The sequence below is a fragment of the Coregonus clupeaformis genome, chromosome 14 (genome assembly GCF_020615455.1).
Source record: "Coregonus clupeaformis isolate EN_2021a chromosome 14, ASM2061545v1, whole genome shotgun sequence".
Taxonomy (NCBI): Eukaryota; Metazoa; Chordata; class Actinopteri; order Salmoniformes; family Salmonidae; genus Coregonus; species Coregonus clupeaformis.
In genome coordinates, this window is record NC_059205.1 from 25,789,506 (window position 1) to 25,815,629 (window position 26,124).

At 46.4% G+C, this 26,124-nt stretch overlaps 3 protein-coding genes across 3 annotated transcripts in view; 1 reads left to right on the forward strand and 2 right to left on the reverse strand.

The window, feature by feature from the left end:
* Positions 1–6,307, reverse strand: part of LOC121581262 (ATP-binding cassette sub-family D member 2) — a 43,366-nt gene extending 37,059 nt beyond the window's left edge. The window contains exons 1-3 of the mRNA XM_041896771.2: positions 5,171–6,307; positions 4,649–4,829; positions 3,728–3,849 (exon numbers count right to left, since the gene is read on the reverse strand). Of these exons, the coding sequence (XP_041752705.1) occupies positions 3,728–3,849; positions 4,649–4,829; positions 5,171–6,112 (1,245 nt within the window). The 5' untranslated portion in view covers positions 6,113–6,307. The remainder of the gene's footprint in view (positions 1–3,727; positions 3,850–4,648; positions 4,830–5,170) is intronic.
* Positions 6,308–8,384: 2,077 nt separating this feature from the next.
* LOC121581593 lies at positions 8,385–11,209 on the forward strand. The gene is made up of 6 exons (XM_041897091.2): positions 8,385–8,457; positions 8,688–8,878; positions 9,115–9,233; positions 9,561–9,588; positions 9,762–9,862; positions 10,242–11,209. Exons 1-6 carry the CDS (start codon positions 8,411–8,413, stop codon positions 10,731–10,733), a joined length of 978 nt encoding a protein of 325 aa, XP_041753025.2. The 5' UTR covers positions 8,385–8,410; the 3' UTR covers positions 10,734–11,209.
* A 695-nt stretch (positions 11,210–11,904) lies between these two features.
* LOC121581263 (proton myo-inositol cotransporter-like) overlaps positions 11,905–26,124 on the reverse strand; it is a 65,722-nt gene continuing 51,502 nt past the window's right edge. Inside the window, exons 5-10 of the mRNA XM_041896772.2 lie at positions 23,072–23,235; positions 22,680–22,800; positions 15,745–15,870; positions 15,358–15,476; positions 14,934–15,086; positions 11,905–14,535 (exon numbers count right to left, since the gene is read on the reverse strand). Coding sequence (XP_041752706.1) covers positions 14,309–14,535; positions 14,934–15,086; positions 15,358–15,476; positions 15,745–15,870; positions 22,680–22,800; positions 23,072–23,235 — 910 coding nt within the window. The 3' untranslated portion in view covers positions 11,905–14,308. The remainder of the gene's footprint in view (positions 14,536–14,933; positions 15,087–15,357; positions 15,477–15,744; positions 15,871–22,679; positions 22,801–23,071; positions 23,236–26,124) is intronic.

Genomic DNA, 26,124 nt, shown 5'->3' on the forward strand with positions numbered 1-26,124 from the left:
CTCATTTGAATTCCATGCTGTCACAGTCACTAGCCCATTTAAGCTTAATATCCTTGTCATCTATCGCCTCCAGGTTCCCTTGGAGAGTTCATCAATGAGCTTGACGCCTTGATAAGTTCCTTTCCTGAGGATGGCTCACCCCTCACAGTTCTGGGGGATTTCAACCTCCCTACGTCTACATTTGACTCATTTCTCTCTGCCTCCTTCTTTCCCTCCTCTCCTCTTTTGACCTCACCCTCTCACCGTCCCCCCTACTCACAAGGCAGGCAATACGTTTGACCTCATCTTTACTAGATGCTGTTCTTCTACTAATCTCACTGCAACTCCCCTCCATGTCTCCGACCACTACTTTGTATCCTTTTCTCTCTCGCTCTCCTCCAACACTACTCACTCTGCCCCTACACAGATGGTAATGCGCCGTCGCAACCTTTCGCTCTCTCTCTCCCGCTACTCTCTCCTCTTCCATCCTATCATCTCTTCCCTCTGCTCAATCCTTCTCCCTCCAATCTCCTGATTCTGCCTCCTCAACCCTCCTCTCCTCCCCTTTCTGCATCCTTTGACTCTCTATGTCCCCTATCCTCCCGGCCGGCTCGGTCCTCCCCTCCAGCTCCGTGGCTTGATGACTCATTGCGAGCTCACAGAACAGAGCTCCGGGCAGCTGAGCGGAAATGGAAGAAAACTAGACTCCCTGCGGACCTGGCATCTTTTCACTCCCTCCTCTCTACATTTTCTTCATCTGTTTCTGCTGCTAAGGCCACTTTCTACCTCTCTAAATTCCAAGCATCTGCCTCTAACCCTAGGAAGCTCTTTGCCACATTCTCCTCCCTGCTGAATCCCCCCCCCCCACCCTCCTCCCTCTCTGTGGATGACTTCGTCAACCACTTTGAAAAGAAGGTTGACGACATCCGATCCTCGTTTGTTAAGTCAAATGACACTGCTGGTCCTGCTCACACTGCCCTACCCTATGCTTTGACTTCTTTCTCCCCTCTCTCTCCAGATAAAATCTTGCGACTTGTGACTGCAGGCCGCCCAACAACCTGCCCGCTTGACCCTATCCCCTCCTCTCTTCTCCAGACCATCTCCGGTGACCTTCTCCCCTACCTCACCTCGCTGATCAACTCATCCTTGACCGCTGGCTATGTCCCTTCCATCTTCAAGAGAGCGAGAGTTGCACCCCTTCTCAAAAAACCAACACTCGATCCCTCTGATGTCAACAACTACAGACCAGTATCCCTTCTATCTTTTCTTTCCAAAACTATTGAGCGTGCCGTCTTTAGCCAACTCTCTTGCTATCTCTCTCAGAATGACCTTCTTGATCCAAACCAGTCAGGTTTCAAGACTGGTCATTCAACTGAGACTGCTCTTCTCTGTGTCACGGAGGCTCTCCGCACTGCTAAAGCTAACTCTCTCTCCTCTGCTCTTGTCTTTCTAGACCTGTCTGCTGCCTTTGATACTGTGAACCATCAGATCCTCCTCTCCACCCTCTCCGAGCTGGGCATCTCCGGCGCGGCTCACTCTTGGATTGCGTCCTACCTGACCGGTCGCTCCTACCAAGTGGCGTGGCGAGAAGCTGTCTCCGCACCACGTGCTCTCACCACTGGTGTCCCCCAGGGCTCAGTTCTAGGCCCTCTCCTATTCTCGCTATACACCAAGTCACTTGGCTCTGTCATATCCTCACATGGCCTCTCCTATCATTGCTACGCTGACGATACACAACTAATCTTCTCCTTTCCCCCTTCTGATAACCAGGTGGCGAATCGCATCTCTGCATGTCTGGCAGACATATCAGTATGGATGACGGATCACCACCTCAAGCTGAACCTTGGCAAGACGGAGCTGCTCTTCCTCCCGGGGAAGAACTGCCCGTTCCATGATCTCGCCATCACGGTTGACAACTCCGTTGTGTCCTCCTCCCAGAGTGCGAAGAGCCTTGGCGTGACCCTGGACAACACCCTGTCGTTCTCCGCTAACATCAAGGCGGTGACCCGATCCTGTAGGTTCATACTCTACAACATTCGGAGAGTACGACCCTGCCTTACACAGGAAGCGGCACAGGTCCTAATCCAGGCACTTGTCATCTCCCGTCTGGATTACTGCAACTCGCTGTTGGCTGGGCTCCCTGCCTGTGCCATTAAACCCCTACAACTCATCCAGAATGCCACAGCCCGTCTGGTGTTCAACCTTCCCAAGTTCTCTCACGTCACCCCGCTCCTCCGCACACTCCACTGGCTTCCAGTTGAAGCTCGCATCTGTTACAAGACCATGGTGCTTGCCTATGGAGCTGTGAGGGGAACGGCACCTCTGTACATTCAGGCTCTGATCAGTCCCTACACCCAAACGAGGGCATTGCGTTCATCCACCTCTGGCCTGCTGGCTCCCCTTCCTCTGCGGAAGCATAGTTCCCGCTCAGCCCAGTCAAAACTGTTCGCTGCTCTGGCACCCCAATGGTGGAACAAGCTCCCTCACGACGCCAGGACAGCGGAGTCACTCACCACCTTCCGGAGACATTTGAAACCCCACTTCTTTAAGGAATACCTGGGATAGGATAAAGTATCCTTCTACCCCCCCCCCAAAAAAAACAAAAAAAAAAAACATTGTAAAGTGGTTATCCCACTGGCTATAAGGTGAATGCACCAATTTGTAAGTCGCTCACTGAGCCCAGTGCATTGAGTGGAATTGCTGCATGCACAGGCTTGTTGGGTGACATCCAAAACACTACCTGTGTTCTCCACGTGTCACGCCCTGGCTCTGGGGACTCTGTTATGTTGAGCCAGGGTGTGTAGAGTCTATGTTTTGTGTTTCTATGTTCAGGATCTAGTTCATTGTGTTTCTATGTTGGCCGGGGTGGTTCTCAATCAGAGGCAACGAGAATCAGCTGTTGCTTGTTGTCTCTGATTGAGAACCATACTTAGGCAGCCGTTTGGGCATTTGTGTTTGTGGGATCTTGTTCCGTGTATGGTTTGTGTATGTACCCAAGGACTTCAAGTATCGTTTTGTTGTTTTTGTTCGTGTGGTGAATGTTTAATAAAAGTATGTTCGCATTCCACGCTGTGCATTGGTCCACTCCTTTCAACGATCGTGACACCACGCTGTATGATATATGACTAAATGTAGCCTAACCTTCAGTAGGAAGTGTGATACTGTAGATCCAAGACAGAGACAGTTGTCTGATTTGCAAGGCAAAAGATTACAAAAACCACAGTCTGACACCAACAATACTCAATTCCCCTTATTGAAAGGTCTACCCTCCCGCACAGAGTGAAACAGTGCACTCTCTTGTACATCAGCCCTTTTCTCACATCCATGTGATACTATAGATATAACTGTCATATTCACAAATATTGTAGTGGGCATATGACAACCAACACAGACAACATTCAAATCAGCACTGTGATGGGGGACATAAAATGTCCTTTTGGGCCAAATTCTGGTAACTCAAAAATAAATGCATGAATGGACATCATCATTTTGGGATTAAAATAAGGGATTACGTCCCTGTGATTCAATGAAAGAGCACAGCCCTTCTTTGGTGTTGCTCCAAGTTGGTCTGCAACCTTGACAGTTTGAGAGTCCTCTTGTCATGAGTGGGTCTAATGGCTTACTCTAACACTGTCCTCTCACTCTAATGCCACTTGAATGTGAGAGGAGATGAGACAGGAGAGAGATAGAGAGAGAGAGAGAAGAGAAGGAGGGAGAGAAGAGAGGAGAGATAAGAGTGAGACATCACCTCTTTGTAGGAGGACATGATCCTCTCGATGGCGTCAGCTCCAGAGGCCAGGAGATTGCGTGCGGTAGTGAAAGCCTCTGTCCTCTCGCTCACCAGCACCTGAGTCTGACCGTCGGCAGTCTCTGTGAGAGGGGAAATTAAGGATAGACACTATGAGATGACATACTGGGACCCTAGCCCCTTGGCTTTCTGATCTGTGAACACCTAGGGGGTATGGCCTAAGGAAGGGCCGAGGAACTAGGGAAAGGGAATAAAGACTGTGCTTAGACCAGTAAGACTGTAAAGACTGCTCTTTTTTTGTGGCCAAAAACCCAACAGTTGCCATGTTATCAGTGTGTATGACACTGATGGGGGTGGAGACCACAGGAGGTTGGTGGCACCTTAATTGGGGAGGACGGGCTCGTGGAATCAAATACATCAAACACATGGTTTCCATGTGTTTGAGGCCATTCCATTCACTCCGTTCCAGACATTATTATGAGCCGTCCTCCCCTCAGCAGCCTCCACTGGTGGAGACAACAGTAGCATTCAGTTAGTTAGCAGCTAACAGGACAATAGGGACAATAAGATGAATATACCCTTATCAGCACAACAAAGTCCTTGACACCATTCACTTGAATAACACCTACATGGTATCATTGAGATAGTTGGTTCCTGTGGGTTAACACATGCTGATCATCTACTACTGTACGTGGAATATGCAAATGAAGAGGGACAGGTTTTTGGACTATGTGAGATCAGCACCAAATGACCTAAATAGAATCAAATGTCAATTGGTTCAAATGAAAGACGGAATAGGCTACCAACTGGTATGCACAAACAGAGATAAACCATGACAACTATTCCCTCTTCTCCAGAGATGCTGTACTTGAAAACAAGAGGCTTTAGAAGAAAACAAGATGATGTTGTGATGACTGTTACCGCTGTCAGCGAAGCCGGTAGCGGTGATGATGGGCACAGCCACCATGACCAGTCCACAGCTACTCCACACGTACTTCATGAGGAACTGCTCTATCATGATGTACCACAGACGCTTGGACAGGATCAAGTTCATCTGCTCTGCCAGGGCCCGGTAGCACTTCTGCAGCTGACGCATCTCCACCTGACACACACAGGACAGACAAACACAAACAGGCAGTTTACATACAAAAGTATCTAGCCTACACAGTATAGCACATTTACAACAAATGTATTACAATATATTTCACATTACATTCACATTGTATGTTAGTTATTTTGCACTTGCAGACAGTCTTATCTAAAAATAGTGCATATAAAGAGGCTGTCAATCAAATGATTGAAAATCACTTTTGGGAATTGGATATGATGTCATGGGTGTGCATTGGATCCAACTCCAAGGGATCCAACCCATGGGTATTTCTATTGTAATAAATACATCGTCACTTTGCAAGCAAAATCCACCATGCATCCTTCCTTGTATACCTTGTGACCCCTGTAGAAGGCTATCTCTTCTGCATTGGCAATTATCCTGGAATGCACATAGCGCAAATGGCCTTTCCTGTGGGCCTCCTCAGCTACTAGTTTTCCGAATTTCGGCGAGCAGGCCCGCAGAACCTTGGCCGTGCAAAACACCACCAGCCCGGCCAGCAGGGTCGGCCCGCTGGCGTTGGCCCCCCTGGACCGGGCCGTCTGGATGAGGGTGTAGGAGGTGAGTATCACATCCAAGATGGGCTTGGTGAGGTTCGAGTAGAGATGCGCCACGGATTGGGAAAACATCATTACGTCCTCGGTAAGAGACTGGTCCGGGTTGGTCAGTCTCCCGTCCATGTTGCTGACTTTGTAGTAGGTCTGGTCTGTGAAATAGGTGGTGTAGGCATGGTCCACTAGCCGAGTGCGGAAGGCGAGGGCCAGCTTGCACTCGAGGTAGCGGATGACGCTGTTCACGAATGTGGCCGGGATGGCAATAAGGAGCCATTTCATCAGTTGGATGATGAAGCTGCGTGGTTCTTTCTCAACGATTGTTTTCACAATCTTGCCATCCAAGCCAGCGACATAGATAGACAGAAATGTCCGGGAAATCAACGCGACCGAATGCAGAGATAGCAATCCGAGCTCTTTGGAGACAAGCTTTGGAAATAGGATTTTGATCAGTTCAAGTATCTGCTTAAAAAATTCTGCGTTTACCCCAGGCGACTTTTTATGACTCAGTGCATCTGTTTGTGATTTAACGCCAACCGTCGAGCCATTTTCCTCTCCTTTAGACCCCCTGTTATTCTTGCATTCTTTCCGTTTCACGAATTGTCTGCAGACGATGGGGTACAGGGTTTTCACCCCGTAGGCAGCGGCCGCGAGAAAGATAGCTCGCTTCGCTGCAGTCTTCCGGTCCCATTTCACTCTGGACGCTGCATCAAGTATATTGGACATCTTCCCCCCTACGAAGCGATCAAAGAGCTAGTCTTCTTTTATGTTAATCCGTGCTACATCCATCGGGAGTTAGTGTCATGATGGATCTTGATGCGAAAAGAAAAGGAAAAACCTTATACCCCATACAATGGTGTGATGTTTCAGCTAGAAAACCCAACCGCTAGATACGTTATTTGGTTTGGCAGTGTTTTCTTTTTATAGGCAACACCCCGGAAGGACACGATCAGTTGTGAGGGACGTATTCAAATGAGGTTCTGCTGTACGTTTTACTGCACATACTGTATTGTGACTATTTTCCCAGCATCTGTGTACAGTACACTGAATAAACTAATGTCATCATTGAAACAATAATAATTATATTTTGTTATTAAGTGTAATAACACGGTTCCTACCAACGCCTCTCTCATCTTTGAGAGTGACATAGTAGCTACGTCATTTATTCGATGTCTGTTGGCTTGGCTCCTGCTTCTTTGTATTACCTGTCAACTCAACTGAAGCGTCATTACAATTGGCTACTTTATGAGAATGTTTCACTAGTAGCTAGTTGGCTATGTTTCATAAAAACTCAACAACTATCAACTAATTTATACTGTTAGATACATTTCAAAAGTGCTGATAAAATATATGGCCCAATAAAGTTTATTTTGTCTGTCTGATTTTACTGGACAAAATGAATTGGGTCGGTGGTTCAAGGTGAGTTTGACAGCTAGCTAGCACTTTTACAGATGTGCTTGTTGACAGTCTGGGTGGAACGAGTTTTAGAAAACCTGCTTGTTACCAAATATTCAACATTAACTTTCTCTTTCTTTGTCAAATAACATTACAACTGTTACAGAACTGTTACTATTTAACAAAAATATTATATTGACCCCCTTTTAAAAATATTCAATTGACCCCCTTTTTAATAGCAATTTTAACTTGATTTCCCATTATGAATATTACAGGAACCGGTTTATGATGAGAAATTACATGAAAAAACAGAGGGTAAGTTAAACCCACAGTGGCCTTAAATAAGGTACCATATTGTATACATTATAATACCGTATATGTGACATGATAATACATATGCCAACATTTTATCAGGAATTCTTTGAAAAGAAGAAAATGCAGAGAAAGATTAAAACCTTAGGAATACCAACCTCTCCTAAAGGAGCCAGCTCTGGAAGTATGGACCTAGTGACTTTATTAATAGTAAACCAGATTGCTGCAAAGAAAGAAAACAAAAGTGAGTTCAGACAGGCATCTATACATTATGGATAAATACTAATAACATTGAAAAAGGATCCCACCCACCCACAACAATAACTTGGTTTGTTCTAGATCAGCCAAAGATAACTCACATCACTGATGATAAAGGAGGACCCAAGTCGTTGAGGGAGGGGCCCCTGGAGTTACCCTTGAGCCCTTGCTCCCCGTCACGGCTTTCCCTTGTGGAGAGCCAGCCTTTGTACAGGTATCGGTTATATATATCAAGCAATTATAGAATCATTCTAGGAGGACAAAGTGAAACAGTAGCTCATCTTTAATGACGTTCAATTATTTGTAATAACGGCACTACTATTTTTATTTTTTTATTTTTTACTACTGATGTATTTTAGTGTCCAGGCTGTTAGAAAGAGAAAGCACTGCATTCCTGATGGATTCACATGTAGACAGGTCAGTCACATTTACTCACACTGATTCATCTTTTCTGACAACACAAATAAATCACCTTACTCTTTTTACCATATTTCTGAACATACAGATACAGTAAGCTTTATGGAAATGATGACTCAACCTTGTGACGTTTGGCTGGTTCATTGATTGTTGCTCTCAGCTCTCACCAGTGCTGGAGTCGAACATGTCAGACACCAGTACGTCAGACTACCAGCAACACATCCAGGACACCCTGAGCCCATTCTCCTCGGCATCGTCGTCAGTCTCCTCCTCAGGGTCCGGCCTGTTCTCCCTCCAGCAGAGAGCACAGGTCCTGCCACAGCCACACTGCTCCCCTAGACCCTCCTGGGATACCTCCACCTCAGAGCAACCACAGGTATTCATTCAAATACATTCATAGTAACAGTATTCCTTCATTTGGAATGGATTTAACCCCACCTCTACCCCACAAACACATGAAACAAAGACAAATGAATGTGCATTAATTCCACTGTACTAACAGTTTTGTAAAGTAAAGATAAAGTATAACTGAAACCTAATGGATATTTGATTTTGTAGTTTAGACCTTTCTCTCAGCCAGGAGGGAGGAGAGAGTGTGCCCCGTAGGCCACGGGACCAAGTGGACCCAAACAGCAGCTGAACATGACCCCCCCAGTGTCTAGGGTACTGTTTGGAGGCACAGAGCCTGAGTGAGTACTGAACTGAAAATGTGTTTTTAACTGATATGCAGGAAATGTTGATTTTCTTTATCCATCTTCTGTTCGTACATTATTGAGATTGACAACCTCCCCTGAACTGATATTCTCTTTTTCCTGATTTCTATTGCTGTATTGATTACATCTGTGAAGATAGAAGTATTAGTGGATATTTCCATAACTTGTGCACTGACTAAGGGGGTGTGCATCTGCCTACCCAGTAGCACAGAGACCAGAGACCATGCCATGCACACAGTGGGGTTCTCTATCAACCAATCGGAGGGCAAAGACCACACCTTTGAGTTCTCTCTCAAAGATCAGACAATGGAGTTCTCTCTCAACCAATTAGAGAGTGAAGAGCAACACGAAGAAGCACTCTTCAGGGCCTGCACTAATGAAGAATATGGAAGTGAAGGTACCTGTGTGTCCCAAATGGCACCCTATGCCCTATATAGTGCACTACTTTTGAACAGGGTCCATAGGGCTCTGGTCAGAAGTAGAGCACTTTGTAGGTAATAGGGTGCTATTTGCTACGCAGACACTGTCTAGTGTGCATTATGTAGGCAATTAATCACTAAAACTATGATACATGTTTTTGCAGAAAGTTTGCCAATCTCTCTTTACTGACATATGTATGTCAATTCATCCCAGCATCTAATTTTAAGAAGGGGATGCCTAAGATATATCTCAAGGAGGAAGTACCGACAACGTCTTCCAGAGATGTGAATGAATCACAGAGCCGAGGCACTGAACCTGATTTCCTGACTCAGGTAATTGCAGGCAGCAGCATTACATCAGGTGTCTAATGCCACCTAGTGGCAGAATTTGAATAATTTCAGAGCTAAACAATGATGACAATATGATACAGTACCATTTAGCAGACTGTTATCCAAAGTGACTTACAGTCATGCGTGCAAACATTTTACATACGGGTGGTCCCGGAAATCGAACCCACTATCCTGGCGTTGCAAGTACCATGCTCTACCAACTGTGCCACAGAGGACCTGATGATAGTATGATGATAGGTTAAGGTAAGGGGAAATGTGTTCATACGGTGAAGGCTAGCCTGTTTCATTGTTACGTCTGTATTCCAACAGGTTTCCAACTGCACTGATGTCAGCTCATGTAAGTTTCCACACTATATTCAAAATCGTCTACTGTTCAGTGTTCACCACCTGTCTAACACTGATAGTCTGTCCCAAATGGCACCCTATTCTCTATATAGTGCCATATGAGGAATAATAGGGTGTCATTTGGGACGCAGCCTGGTAGAGACTTACCTGCAGACGTGTCTTCAGCTTGTCCTGGAAACACTCATCATGGTCCTAAGGAATGCTGTGAATCATCGCCCAGTTACTCTCCAAGAGGAGGTTACTTCAGTTCAGACTCTGATGATGACGTAAGTAAACAACAATGAATACTGTTTACATCTGCTTTGGTTAATGTACTGTAAGGGGATGCTTTGATTTCCCATAGATCCCATAGGCCTACCCTTACTGACTTGAAATTCATTATTGGTAACACTTTACATTTAGTTGCTCTTATAAGTCTGCATAGTTACTGTTTAATAACATGTTGTGACATAGTAACTGCTTTGTATTTACATGGTAATATCAACATATTTCTTAGCCTGAGTCCCAGATCTGTTGGTGCTGTCTTGTCAACTCCATTGCTGTCACGTAGCATAACAATGACAGCAATGTAGTTGACAAGACAGCACAAACAGATATGACACTCAGGCTACATATTTTTATACTCATCTTTAAATGTCATATCAGGAGGTGGAGGATTATCACCAGTGTCACCAGGGTGGATCCTCACAGTCACACACAGTGGGGTCATGTAGTGAAGAGATCCCTGTCCTCAGCCAGGCCTCATCACATTGGAACACACAACAACGAGGTTACCCTCAGTCTCAACCCAGACCTGACACCCCACCCACTAGGCCTCAATGCACAGGGAACTGTGGAAACGACCAGAGAGATCATAAAGACCAGAGAGCTGTGGAGAGCTCAGGCTACTCTGAGAGACGGTCAGGCTGTGTAGTTACAGATGACAGTGACAGCCAGGTTAGGGTTATAGGCGATCAGTATGTCCCATCTCGTCCTCTGTCTGAATCACAGAGCTCTGAGGTCCAACAACAAAAGATGGCAGCCACCAGAACACAAGAAACACAAACACGAGAAATGGGAACACAGACTGTCAGCAACATCACCGCGAAATGTCCAACATCGGACGTTTCAACAGTGCAGTTTTTGACTGGAGTGTAAAGAAAATAACTTCATGGACTCTCAATCCCACAACAATTCTGCTTACAATGTAATACTGACGCCAACCACCAGAGGGCAGGCAAGTCACAGAGATGAGTCTATAAGACAACAGACATTATCGCATTATCAGACAGATCCAGGAGGGAGAGAGAAGAGCACACGCCTTGGAGAAAATCAACAGCCAGAGAGCTCAAGGCTGGACCTGGGCACCATCCATCAATCATCCCTTTAAACAAGTGTCATAACACTAACACTGAGAGTAGAGTGTGTATTCAGAGACCCACTACCTCTATACTAGACACTCTCCTCGTCACCAATGATGTGCAAGGAATAAATAGCAAATGTTTGATGTAATTAACTAATCAGTGTAGCCGAATATAGACATATCTATGGCAGATGATTTCCAAATCAATGCAAACAACTTCATATGTGGTGTAATTTATCATAGATCATCGATTGAAAGTAAAGCTAGTGAATGCGTGTAACAAGCACACGTTATACTGCAATTAAATGTACTCTGATCTGTATATGTTGACATTCTTCCGAACAGTTTGTTGCAGTTATTTTCTTACGGACCGAGATTCATTATGGTGGTATTTTCTTGTATTTTCAGTGGTATTTTGAAAATGGATGTTACTCCCTAATGATGTTTTTCTCTCTCCCAGACTTGAGAGGTGAGCAACTGCAGCATAGAGGACAGGGAGATGAAAGAGAGTTATAGGACCCTGTTGAGAATGTTCCTCTTAGAGATGACCTTCCAAATGAGAGAGAGGAGAAAAGGAGAGGGAGAGTAGAGGAGAGGGAGGTCACTGCTGAGAGCGGAGTTAACAGGCTTTCAGAGGAGGTTGAGACACTTCAGGAAATAGCAGACATTCTGCTCATGCTGAAGCAGAGGATAGAAGATGAGTGAAAGGAGGAGAGGAGAGAGGTGGGGAGGACAGGAGAGGAGAGAGGTGGGGAGGACAGGAGAGGAGAGAGGTGGGGAGGACAGGAGAGGAGGAGAGGAGAGGTGGGGAGGACAGGAGAGGAGGAGAGGAAAAATCCCAAAGTATCCCTTTAAGAGTTGTGAATGACACTAGCAACTACATCCCTTTACCACCGAATCTGTTTCTGCATATTTAAACATTTCTAACAAGGTCCTTTGGATTCTACATTAAAACGAAAGCCAGACATTGCAAGATAATTCGTTTATTTATTTTTTCCCGATACATATTCAAGTGTTCAAGATTCTCATGAATATATTTACTTTGATAGAATATAAATTCTAGCAAAACATTTACAGCAACAATAATCAAATGTATACTATACAGCACTGGATAAATCCTTTTTTTTAAATCGAGTTCTTCATAAACTGTAAAATAGAAACACTGCATTTAATTTGTTTTCACATGGAAAAAATTGCACCCGTTCACCATAAACACATTGGATGTCCCCATTTAGGAATTAAAGCAAAGAAGGCAATATAATAATAACACAATGGGTTGTCAAGGGGTTGTTGAGCGTCTTTCCTTAAAATTAAAGTGCATTCTGAAATCACAACACATCAAATATTTTGTTTGACACTATCTCATTTACAAGTCTGTTACATGACGGCAATGTTGTCACCTCTGTGAAGGGGATTTGCAATAAAGCGTTGTATCTCTATAAAACTATCTGTGATCATAAAAACAGATACTTCGTTCTTCCAGTGAACCTCCAGTTTAGTCTACCTATAGTATCCTCTCTTTTCTAATCACATTTCTAATCAAATACTCAAATATTGATAATAAATACTCAATAATCCAATAGTGATACTGATGTTCCAATGAACTGGCAAAGCACATCTAGTGATCCTTTGAAAAGCTGTCATTTCATTTCAGTCTAAAGAAAATCCTATTTGAATAGTATCTATCTATCTTGTTTTGTCACAGACAATAATACACAGACATATTCTCAGCGACGTTATGTTGACCACTTTCAACGAGAGTCTGCTACACACAAATCTATGTGTACTCGAAGTACTCAACTAAAAGGTGTCACCTTACATAGTTTTACGATATACAAAACGACACTAGCAAGTACAGTTCAGTACTCCTCGAACCTTTAGAACACGAGAACCCCAGCTCTTTCACGTGAAGAGTATGCATTGTGATTTGTACATAAGGCTGTGGAGGAAGACACAAAGTAAAATGTGGAGACAAAATAAGACATTCTTTCTGACATTGTTTTCCCAAAGAGCAACTATGTGTGTGACGTAAACTGACTAAACTGTCAATTTCAATGTATGGGTATTCTCTCTGATGGACCGAGGTACAATACAACCCAATGAATAGTCTAGTCTACATTTAGCAATAAAAACATTTGTGCAACTTCTGAAATCAAAAAAGGCAATCATCACGCTGGCTGGCCATATAGTCAACTCCTTCATACATTTCACTTCAGTGCAGGCACCGACATCATGGGTCAAATACATTGGAATAAATAACATAATAATCCATAGGTTTACTAATGAGAAAACAGAGACAGGTCATGTGCTACTGTAGCTCATCAACAACCAACATGATTAAACAAACAGCAAAGCAAGACTGAACTTCATCATTAGACGGAGACCAGGGTGCGTCCCAAATGGCATGCGATTCCCTTTATAGTGCACTACTTTTGACCAAGGCCCATAGGGCTCTGGTTAAAAATAATGCACTATATAGGGAATAGGGTGCCATTTGGGACGCAGTCCCCAGGTGTACTACTAGTGTCTGAAAACCCATTTGTGATGCTACAGACAAGCTGAGACAATATTTTACTGAGATGTGTTTCATATAGAAAGGCATACTGGTATCAACACTGTATACATTATATGACAACCCATCTCTCTAAATGTAACACTTTTGGTGGACGTTTGGCCTCCTACAATAAGGTTTTGTTGTGAGGAGGTTGCATCTCTAATCATAGGGTTTTATGTGAGGGAAAAGGCAATAGTTTTGTTAATCTTGGTTGGTCTGCCTCACATATGGAAATTCATAATTATGCAACGTATGAACAGTAAAATAAATGTCTACATGCTGAGGATTAGTATGAATTTAATGTATGCTTAATACTACTTACATTATGGTTTATAAATCAAAAATAATTATCTTCAAACTATAGATGTTCCTACAACATTCAATTGGCACAGTCAAATGTGTAAGTAACTCACATGTTATAAATAGCTACCCTGTCTGTGATAAAGATGGAGCCATGTAACCTACGTGACTGTGAGGCAAACCAGAGAACAGGACTTGGGGAGGTTGTAGATCAGGGGCTGTATGTACCAAGCTTCCTGTCCATGTAATCTTATTCATTATGATCTAAAAGGAAAAACTGATCCTAAATCAGCGCTCCTACTCTGAGTCACTTGATACATACTTTCTAAGATGAGAGAACAGGGACAATATCCAAGGCCAAAGTTACAATCTAGACTGGGCTACTTTAGCCTGGTCCCAGATCTGTTTGTGCTCTTGTCAACTCCATGGCTGTCATCATCAAGCCATTAACTGGCATGACAATGAGTGACAGTGAGTTGCTATGAAAGCACAAACAGGCAGGCACTCAGGCTAGGGCTACTCCACGTCGGAGGCATCGTTATCAGAGAGGTGGTAGTTGCTCCCCTTCACCCTGATGTACTCCACCTGCCGGTCCTCGTCAGAGTCTGTGGCCCCGCAGGAGCACAGCTGGTTGTCGAACAGGGACTCAATCTCCTCCAGCCTCCGGCCCTTAGTCTCAGGCAGACAGCCGTAGATGAAGAAGAACCCCAGCAGAGCCAGGCTGGAGTAGAGGAAAAACGCTCCTGGGAAATAACAACAACAACTACAAAATCAACAACACATTATTTGTCAGTCATTATTAGGACCTATAGTTTTTGCCTGACTACCATAAGTGACTTGACCAGGAAGGACCCAAGGTTTTCCTGTACTGACAGCAGAGTTCAGTTCTAGTCTGCAACAGTGTAAAATTCAGTCAAGCACTATCCAGTATCTACTGCGCATTATTAAATGACAGCAAGTAATCAAACATGATGAAACTACATTCATTACACACTGAGCCTATAAGTCTCAAGTCTCTCTCTAGATTAATCAAATGTCCAACAAGAGTCAGATCCTGCAGTAAAAGCAGGCCTGCTGTTCAGGTTGATTGATCAAGGGTGTCCTGTAAGGGGGTATTGATCAGTGATTAGCTGGTCTGTACCGTAGTAGGTGAGGTACTGGGCCACGTGGAGGAAGGTGATGGAGACCAGGAAGTTAAAGGTCCAGTTGACTCCAGCTGAACAGGCGTTCCCTGTGCTCCGGGCCCACAGGGGGTAAATCTCAGAGTTGATTGTCCACGGCATCGGACCCATACCTGCAAGGAGAGGGTTGACACAGGGCTTAGGATAGCTCTACAGTACATTAACTACCCCTCAGTATGCAAACAATGCTGAATCGAAACTTATAGACAGTAAGCACACAAATCAAACCTCCCAAATTACATCAATGCATGGTTAACGCCAAACTTGAAATGAGATATCACATTTTCTAATGATGCATTTCTTTAGTTAGTAGTTGCCCCACAGTGAAAGTGAAATAGAGCATAAATTAGATATATACATAGATCACAGTGTTGTCTCTCTCACCTGGGGCGAAGAAGGCCAGATAGAGAACAAGACCCAGTAGGACCACCCAGGAGTAGGAGGTGGGACAGTAGTTATAGGCCCAGTACGTATGGACTCTCAGCTGGGTCGAGTTGGAACACCTGGAATAACATGGTGTAAGACAGTTATTGTATTGTAGCAACAGTAGCTATGTTATGGATAGAGGAGTACTATGAGTACAGTATTATAGAACCACTTCTCAAGCATTCAAGGAATCTTATTCCAGTCCTTCCACTAACCCCCTCCACAAACACACAACAAATAAACCCACACACTGTGCGCATTATATGACTCACCTGCCCCCTGCTGCCCTATGCGCACACACACACACACTCTCTCTCCCTCCCCTTAGTGCCTCCTTTAGCTCACCTGCCCCAGGCTGCCTTCTCAGTGGAGGCTGTATTGACAGGTACACAGGTGGAGGCGAACAGAGCCGTGCTGTTCTCACGGTAACAGAAGCCACACCCCGGGTCCAACATACACGGCTCACACAGCCTGTGATCACAGAGGAGGATTGGACAGAGATGTCACAAACAGAGACAAGATCCTTGAGGAGGTATAATGGAACACATTTACACTCTGAATGGAGAAGATGCTCTCTTCAGCTCTTTACGCTGATAACTTGCAAATAATCTACAGTGTGTGTGAGTGTACGTATTGTTGTGTGTGTGTGTGCATCCATGTGTGTGCATACGTGAGTGTGTAGTGCGGCAAGCGTTGGGCAGACCCATTTCAGAGAGTGTGTTCATTCACAGAGAGAGTAGTTCTAATGACAGAACAGCAGACCCATTCCGCCTGCATTAAAAACAAGTCTGTCTTAAATTAATCTGTCTTGTTTGTTGCAGCTGTGAGTGACGAGAGAGAGTGCTGGTAAATATATACTGAGTGTTGAAAACATTAGGAACACCTTCTTAATATTGAGTTGCACCCACTTTTGCCCTTAGAACAGCCTCAATTCGTCGAGGCATGGACTCTACAAGGTATCGAAAGCGTTCCACTGGGATGCTGGTCCATGTTGACTCCAATGCTTCCCACAGTTGTGTCAAGTTGGCTGGATGTCCTTTGGGTGGTGGACCATTCTTGATAGACACGGGAAACTGTTGAGTGTGAAAACCCCAGTAGCGTTGCAGTTCTTGACATACTCAAACCGGTGCGCCTGGCACCTCCTACCATACCCCGTTCAAAGGCACTTAAATATTTTGTCTTGCCTATTCACCCTCTGAATGGCACAAATACACAATCCATGTCTCAACTGGCTCAAGGCTTAAAAAATCTCCTCCCCTTCATCTACACTGATTGAAGTGTGACGTCAATAAGGGATCATAGCTTTCACCTGGATTCACCAGGTCAGTCTATGTCCTGGAAATAGCAGGTGGTCCTGTTTTATACACTCCGTCCACATGCTGTTGTGTAAATTAGGACAGAGAGTGGCTCAGTCTTTCAGAAGGCAGACAGCGTCTCTTTCTCTCTCTCTTTCACTCTATCTCTCCATAATTTCTATTAACAGAGTGTCACAAGCCGTGCTAGAACTCCGGTCTCAGATGTGGAGAGCTGGGGGTAATACCCCTTAGCCACAGAGGAGGTGTAGTAGGACCCAAATGAAACACCCAAGGCAATACTCCAGGCCAGTAGATTTAATGTAAAAACAAAGGTTCTTCGCCCTTCACAAATAGTCCAACAAAAGTTCTTCTCAGAAAGAGGTATGTTAACAAAACAGGAGGCAAAACAAAATAACTCCACGAGGGGAGAAAAACAAACTAAAGATAACTTAGAAAACCTTACTTGGAAAGACACGGTGGAACAAAGCAGGAGACACATAGCCAGGACTCAATAACCAAGTGAGAAACAAGGGGAAAACACACAGCTAAAATACACAAGGGGAAACAAGGCACAGGTGACCTGGATCAAGCTAATTAGGACACACGAGGAAGAACTAAGGCAGAGGGGAACACAGATGACCTCTAGAGGCCCGGAGACAAACAGGAGGCAGGAAGCTGACAGGACCCCCTCCTCTAGGAACGACTCCTGACGTTCCTTCCAGAACACCCCGGACTCAGGGTGCGAAAATCTCGGATCAAACCTGGGTCCAGGATGTCCCTGGCTGGAACCCAGGAGCGCTCCTCTGGCCCGTAGCCCTCCCAGTCCACCAGATACTGCAGAGAGTTCTGGACCCTCCGGGAGTCCAGTATCCGGCGGACTGTGTAGGCTGGCTGGCCGTCAATGATCCTGGGAGGTGGCGGGGGTCTGCGTGGGGGGCAAAAGGAGAAGACAAGACAGGTTTAAGGAGTGAAACATGGAAAGTGGGGTTAACTCTAAGGAGCGAGGCAGAACCAAACGATACGAAACAGGGTTAACCTTTCTAGCAATGCGGAAAGGGCCGATGTATCTCTGGGAAAGCTTCTTGGATTCGACCCGGAGGGGCAGGTTCTTAGTGGCCAACCAAACTCTCTCTGACCAGCTCGGAAACTAGGGGCCGTCCGGCGGTGTCGATTAGCCTGACTTTGGTATCTCTGGGAGGTCCGAAGGAGGATACACCTGGCCTTCTTCCAGGTCCGCCTACAGCGTTGGACAAAGCGCTGGGCCGAGGGAACACCAACTTGCGCCTCTTCCTCTGGAAATAATGGAGGGTTGTAACCGAACTGGCATTCGAAGGGGGACAATCCGGTGGCTGAAGACTGGAGGGTGTTGTGGGCATATTCAGCCCAAATGATATAGGTGGCCCAAGACGTGGGATTACTGGCCGCCATACACCGCAGGGTGGTCTCCAGATCCTGATTAATCCGTTCCGTTTGGCCATTAGACTCTGGATGGAACCCTGACGATAGGCTGGCTGTGGCCCCAATAAGCCTGCAGAAGGCCCTCCAAAACCGGGACGAGAATTGTGGACCTCGGTCAGAGACCACGTCCAGGGGAATGCCAAATATCCGGAAGACATGGTTCATGAGGAGCTCAGCAGTCTCCTTAGCCGAGGGCAGCTTGGGCAGGGGAATAAACCGGGCAGCCTTAGAGAACCGGTCAACGATCACTAGGATGACGGTGTTGCCCTGGGATGGAGGAAGTCCCGTAACAAAGTCCAGAGAAAGGTGTGACCATGGCCTTCGAGGAATAGGTAAGGGATGGAGCAGTCCCTGGGGTCGCTGGCGCGTCGACTTTCCCCTGGTTGCACACCGGGCAGGCCTCAACATAGACCTGCACGTCCTTCTTGATGGACGGCCACCAAAACCGCCGTCGGAGGAATTCCAGTGTGCGAGCACTGCCTGGATGGCATGTCAAGGGCGACTCATGACCCCACTGCAAGACGCGGGCCCCGAACAGAGAGAGGGAACGTACAGGCGACCGGCAGGACCACCGCCTGGATCGGGCTCATGGACAAGGGCTTCTCGTACCCCTCTTTCTAGTTCCCACTGAAGAGGTGCGACGATCCTAGACCTCGGAATAATCGATGCCAAGGGCTTCTCTTGTACCTCGGGAGAATAGGCTCGAGACAGGGCATCCGGCTTGACGTTCTTGGTGCCAGGTCGGTAAGACAGGAGGAACTGGAATCGATTAAAGAAAAGGGACCATCGTGCTTGCCGAGGGTTCATCCGCTTAGCCTGTTGGAGATATTCCAGGTTCTTGTGGTCTGTGAGAACCTGGAACGGGTGCTGAGCCCCCTCAAGCCAATGGCGCCACTCTTCCAAGGCCAGTTTTACTGCAAGCAACTCTAGATCCCCCACGTGGTAGTTGCGCTCGGCCTCAGACAGGCGGCGAGACATGAAGGCACAAGGGTGTAATCTCCCATCCTCACCCCTCTGTGACAGGACGGCTCCCACCCCCACCTCTGAGGCGTCCACCTCCACCACGAAAGGTCTTTCTGGGTCAGGAGTCACCAGAATCGGAGCAGACGTGAAGCGGCGCTTGAGATCCTCGAAGGCCCCTGCTGCTTCCCGGACCCCAGTGAACCTTGGTCCCTCCTCCCTTGGTAAGCGTCGTCAAGGGGGCTACCACTGAGCTGGAAATTCTTGATGAACTTCCGATAGAAGTTAGAAAAGCCAATGAACCGTTGAACCTCCTTGACCGTGGCAGGTGTGGGCCAGCTGCGGACCGCTTCGACCTTCTTGGGATCCATCTCTAGGTGCCCGGGAGTGACAATAAACCCGAGAAACTGAGTCTGAGAAACATGAAATTCACACTTCTCAGGTTTAACATAGAGGTGATTGTCAAGGAGCCTCTGGAGAACCCGGCTAACATGCCCCTCATGCTCCTTCAGTGACCTCGAGAAGATGAGGATATCGTCCAGGTACACGAAGACGAACAGATTAAGCATATCCCGGAGAACATCATTAATCAGGGCTTGGAATACTGCGGGGGGCATTGGTGAGCCCGAACGGCATCACCCGATATTCATAGTGCCCGTGGGCGTGTTGAACGCCGTCTTCCATTCGTCACCTTGCCGGATCCGCACGAGATGGTAAGCATTGCGGAGATCCAGTTTAGAAAAAATGGAAGCCCCTTGAAGCAGCTCAAAAGCAGTGGCCATGAGAGGAAGAGGATATCGATTCCGAACCATGATCTTGTTGAGTCCCCGGTAATCAATACAAGGCCTAAGACCCCCGTCCTTCTTTTCAACAAAAAGAAGCCCGCCCCAGCCGGGGAAGTAGAGGCATGGATGAGGCCGGCTGCCAAGGACTCCTTAATGTAGGTGTCCATAGCTGCGTGCTCGGGGAGGACAAGGAAAAGATCCGACCTCTAGGAGGGCAGCACCCAGGGAGTAGATCAATGGCACAGTCATACGTGCGATGAGGCGGTAAGGAAGTAGCCCGGGCCTTGCTGAACACAGCCTTGAACCGATGGTAAACACTGGGGACTAGGGAGACGTCAACAGACTCTTGAAACTGGGTACTAGGGGCTGAGGGACTCTGAAGCATGCAGGTGAGTTGGCAAGTGGGACCCCAGCTTAGAATGGTGCCAGTAGGCCAGTCGATCTGGGGATTATGTCTGCATAGCCAAGGGTGACCCAGGATAATAGGATACTCGGGAGAGTCAATGAGATAGAAGGTTTCCTCCTGCTGGTGTTGAGAGATGGTAAGTCGCAGGGACTGAGTCGCCTCTGTAACCTTTCCTGGTTCCAGAGGTCTGCCATCTAAGGCTGTAACTGCCTGGGGATGAGGAAGTAGTTGGGTAGGGATCTTAAGTTCCTTAGCCAAGGTTACATCCAGGAAATCACCTGCGGCACCGGAATCGATCATAGCCTGGACCCGATGCTGGTGGCCCTCCCAGGACAGAGCGGCTGGAATAGCCAGGACAGCGTTAGTAGGAGGAGCTCTAATTCTCCCCATCACAGCCCTCCTGTAGCTGGGCGGGGACTGGCGTTTCCCGAAAGCTCGGGGCAAGTGGATCGGAAGTGGCCGGCAACCCCGCAGTAGAGGCACCGACGCTCCCTCATGCGACGTTCCCTTTCATTGGGAGAAAGCCTGGAACGGCCTAACTGCATGCTCTCCAGGGAATCCTGGAGCAGTTCAGGAGCCGGGGAAGCTCTGAATGACGGAGTCCAAACAGGAGAAACAGAGCTGCTCCGAGGAACTTGGGACTGAGACACCTGGCGGCGAGCCGTTCTCCGCTCTCTTAGACGATTGTCCAGGCGGATGGCCAAGGCTATGAGGGACTCGAGATCTCCCGCTGGTTCTCGGGTGGCTAACTCATCTTGAAGGGGCTCCGATAACCCTCCCTGAAAGCAGACCCTCAGCGCTTCATCATTCCATCCGCTCCTTGCTGCTATGGTCCGAAAACCAATGGCGAAATCTGCCGTGCTTCGGGAGCCCTGACGGAGAGACAGTAGGCGCTTGGAAGCCTCCCGCCCACTGACAGGATGATCGAACACCCGCTTGAACTCTTCTACAAATGCAGCGTGGGAATCACAACAGGCCTCCTGGGACTGCCACACCGCAGAGGCCCAGGCGAGCGCCTTGTCTGAAAGAAGGGTAATGATGTAGGCAATCTTGGAACGGTCTGTGGGAAAACTTGAGGATTGGAGCTCGAAGGTGAGGGAGCATTGGGTGAGGAAACCCTGGCAAGAGCTTGGATCCCCAGAAAAGGGCTTGGGAGGTGGTAGTCGGGGCTCCGCCAACCGAGAAGGCCTGTCGTCACTGGGAGGTGACCTGGGGGAAGGGAGAGGACCAAGGAGGCGTTCAAAGAGCTGGTGAAGGGAACTCATCATTTCGGCCAGGAGTTGAGAATGTCTAGCCATCAGCTCCTCTTGTCGGCTGAGAACGGCTTCATGGCGCTGGAAAGAAGCCTCATGTCGAGTGATCACCGCCAACAGGTCCTGGGAACTGAGTGTTTCTGGGTCCATGATTGACTTGGTTATTCTGTACAAGCCGTGCTAGAACTCCGGTCTCAGATGTGGAGAGCTGGGGGTAATACCCTTAGCCACAGAGGAGGTGTAGTAGGACCCAAATGAAACACCCAAGGCAATACTCCAGGCCAGTAGATTTAATGTAAAAACAAAGGTTCTTCGCCCTTCACAAATAGTCCAACAAAAGTTCTTCTCAGAAAGAGGTATGTTAACAAAACAGGAGGCAAAACAAAATAACTCCACGAGGGGAGAAAAACAAACTAAAGATAACTTAGAAAACCTTACTTGGAAAGACACGGTGGAACAAAGCAGGAGACACATAGCCAGGACTCAATAACCAAGTGAGAAACAAGGGGAAAACACACAGCTAAAATACACAAGGGGAAACAAGGCACAGGTGACCTGGATCAAGCTAATTAGGACACACGAGGAAGAACTAAGGCAGAGGGGAACACAGATGACCTCTAGAGGCCCGGAGACAAACAGGAGGCAGGAAGCTGACACAGAGACCCAACGCCTGTTGCACTGTCGCTAATGGAGTCTGTTGTTGCAGTTAGAATTAACCACTGGGAGAATTTTAAAAAGGCTCGGAGCAGAGAGATGAATCTGCAAGGTAAGTGTTCAGAAACATGTACAGCATGTACAATTAGATCGCATTATAGCATTAATTTAGTCCTAGATGGAAGAACAGGAAAATGCATTAAGAAACAAACCCACACACTGAATTGGACCTGTAAAATGTTCATTAGTGACCATGTTTCGATTCATGGTGGATCAGGTTCATATTGAGACATTTTTTTACCCCTGCACTTAACAATAAAGTGATGTGCATATGTCAATGTGACCTTCAGAACATGAAATGTAACCAATATTTTCAGAATAGGACAGCATATTCAGTATTGTGTAGAACAGTAGACTACAGTGCAGATAGAGTACAGTACAATACAGTAGTAGAGTAGGGAGTACTCACAGGTGTCTGTTGCAGGTGGAGTTGACCATGGAGGGGTCAGTGGGGTGGAGGGTGACTGGAGGGGTGTGTTGGGCAGAGAGCAGAAACCCAATGGCCAGCAGAGACAGACTCAGACATGTACCTAGGAGAAAACAACACAGTCATACACACACAGTCTAACCAAACAGTGTACTGCTTTAGACATAATATGGGTTACTGCTAGTGTCTGTGTAGTTACATGTATTACAATTTCATGTAATACTGTAATTCCACGTAGTCCATGTAATTCCATTAAAATCTATCTGTGAAAGGTATACTGTTATCCAATATGCCATCTATTCACATACACTAAATGTGTCCCTGAATCATCAGGATCCATACATTAATCTTTACCCTGACCCTCTGACCCTTACCGATGATGCTCCCCAGGGTGAGTTTCCTGCGGCCAACCCTCTCCACTAGCCACACCCCCAGGAGGGTGAACAGAAAGTTGGTGAAGGCTGTGACCCCAGCCAACCAGATGGCCAGCTTGTCATCCCGCACTCCCGACATCTGCAGGATGGTGGCGCCGTAGTACCTGCACAAAGAGGAGAGGGTGGTTCATCAGTCAACAGAACCATAGAGAAAGAGCGAGAATTTGGCCCATAGAGATATAATGTATGGTCATCATCAGTCACCACATGGCTACCATATAAAGAGAGAGTTTGGCTAACTTTGACACTAGCTGGACGCCATGTTGATGAACATAGTGGCCACTATCTGGCCATGCTAGAAAGAACAGCCAGGTAGTAATGTCCTTCTGGAATGGCTATCTACAGACTATAGAGGACAGGACAGGACAGGAAACCCAAAGATCATCATGCCAATAAAGCTTGAGAAATCAGATAGAAGTAGGAAACAGATTGAAAGAGACAGATCACCATGTGCTAATGATTCTCTCCATAGAGAAGAGGTACACTCCATTATGTTCTTTAGTCGAGTGGCCACCAATCAACCACCCGTAAAGCAATCAACCTGAAATAGACTCAATGAGCCGAGTCTCCATCTATCCACTCCCTGCACTCTTGTATCTGCTTGTGTCCCAAATGGCACCCTAATCCTTAAATAGTGCACTACTTTTGACCAGGACCCATAGGGCTCTGGGCAAAGGTAGTGCACTATGTAGGGAATACGGTGCCATTTGGGACGCAACCACTGGTGTCACTGTTTAATTAAAGTGCCACCTTTCTGCCTGGATGCTGCTAAACTCTGCTTCACTTAGGCAGATTACACCTCATCAAGCTCGACAGACAGGGCCTCTAAACATTATCTCCTTGACATTTTAGTCATTTAGCAGACACTCTTATATTAGAGTGATTTACAGTTAGTGAGTGCATACATTATTTCTTTTCATACTGGCTCCCCGTGGGAAACGAACCCACAACCCTGGCTTTGCCAACGCCATGCTCTACCAACTGAGCTACATCCCTGCCGGCCATTTCCTCCCCTACCCTGGACGACGCTGGGCCAATTGTGCGCCGCCCCATGGGTCTCACGTCGCGGCGGCCGGCTACACCACTCTCTAATCAACCCTCTCCCTGCCTCACAAGGCAGCACCCCAGCCTCTGTAGAAAAACACTGTCTACTCTCCAGGTTAAATGAGAAAATACAGACACTCGGAACGCAAAGCAAAGATTCTCACCAAAAAAAGACAAGAGAGGAAAACATTCATTAAAAAAGTAAAAAATAAAAGGCATTCCTTTGCTTTCTCTTTCACTCCCTCACTGTTTCCCTCATTCTCTGCAGGGAGCAGATGTTTTTCCATCTCTTAAAAAGCATCTGCACCCGTCTGCTCTTTTTCAAAACCAAACACTCTTACCGATTGCCTATTTGCATAGATCTTTCCTTTATGTAAGTCAGCCAACATGTTTCTCAACTTGAGTCTAAGGGTCTTGAGGACCACACACAGGGTCAGGAAAAGTCAAGCAAAGCCATTAAGAAAAAACGGAGCCCACAGCACTGGCAATAGCCTCATGTAGTGATGTAACAACATGTTGGGCGGAAGGCAAAAAAGCCGCCTGATTTCTGTCTCGCCTCGCAGAGGCTTTCAATCTCAGTATGCATCTGCCCACACACACACAGAAACACAGTAACACAGTATGACTGATAAGGGGTTTGTAGTAGCAGCGGGTGTAAAAGCACTCTGCAGTAGAGGCCCGCTAAGCTCCATCTCAGGTCTGAATCAGATTGATTAAGAAGCAGCAAGGCCAGCCGGAAGGGAAGCACAGCTCACAGCTAACCAGCCCAGCCAGCTACCCTCTGCTCTGACAGAACATAGCATCACCACCACACCACATTACATTTACATTTGACATTTTTGTCTTTTAGCAGACGCTCTTATCCAGAGCGACTTACAGTTAGTGAGTGCATACATTTTCATACACATCCACAACAAACATGACGTAACCAGCTACATAGAGTGCTGTAAATACTACACTAGTGTACTTCCAACACAGCATTCAAATACTGCCATAATACAGACTATTGGGTGGTAACCACATGGTGCCAGTTAAAAATCATAGTCTCAAACAGAGTTAGCCAAAGTGTATGTATCTTTAGGCTCTGGGTCCATTCCAGAAATGTGGAATAAAACAGATGTATTTTTGTGGGGGAGACCCCCTCCCAAACCACAAGCAGAGGGAAGAAGGAACCTTCCCCAGTCCCTGCTAACGATGAGGCTGCAGGCTCATTCTTGGACTCCCGGGGAGCTCACAGCCCAATTATATAAATTACACTGCCCACTAAAACATTCTACTAATGACGTCCATGTGGCCCTCTGTTGCAGGTGGTGAGATGGTCAAATGGCGATGATACTGTAGATTGTAGATAATAACAGCCTGTGCTAATTGAAATGACTGTGTTCAATTTGTTATTAAATGTAATACATTTTAGACAAGGGTAACTACTCTGAACTGGACACAGCTGGCAGTACAGATGTCATTTGTCATTTCTGACAAGTCTGGAAGGTCTCAGACACTCAATAAAGCTGTCATATATAAAAACAATATTAAAATGATATAGCCTATGTATGAAGACCGGAGCGGACGTGAAGTCTGAAGCTCTGTAGCCAAAACGATTAATCCAACACAACTAAAAAGCACCAGGTGTTTATGCAGTATGACTCAGACTTAGGGCTGTTGCGGTGACCGTATTCATGACCGCAGTAAAATTCAACGTGACCGTTGAGTCACAGTAATCTCCTCTTATGCACTCTGGACATGAGTTGGTAGTACCCAATTCGCTAATCATCATCAGGTCGCTAATGGCCTGGTACTCAGGGCTCTATTGTCCCTCTAACCACTTTGACATCAATGCAAATGCAATCAAAAATCACATCAAACACTTACGATCAAAAGAGTATGTGCTTTTAAAACTCACCTCACTGTGATTGATCAATTTGAAGAAAGAACAGGTTGAATCTGAGTGA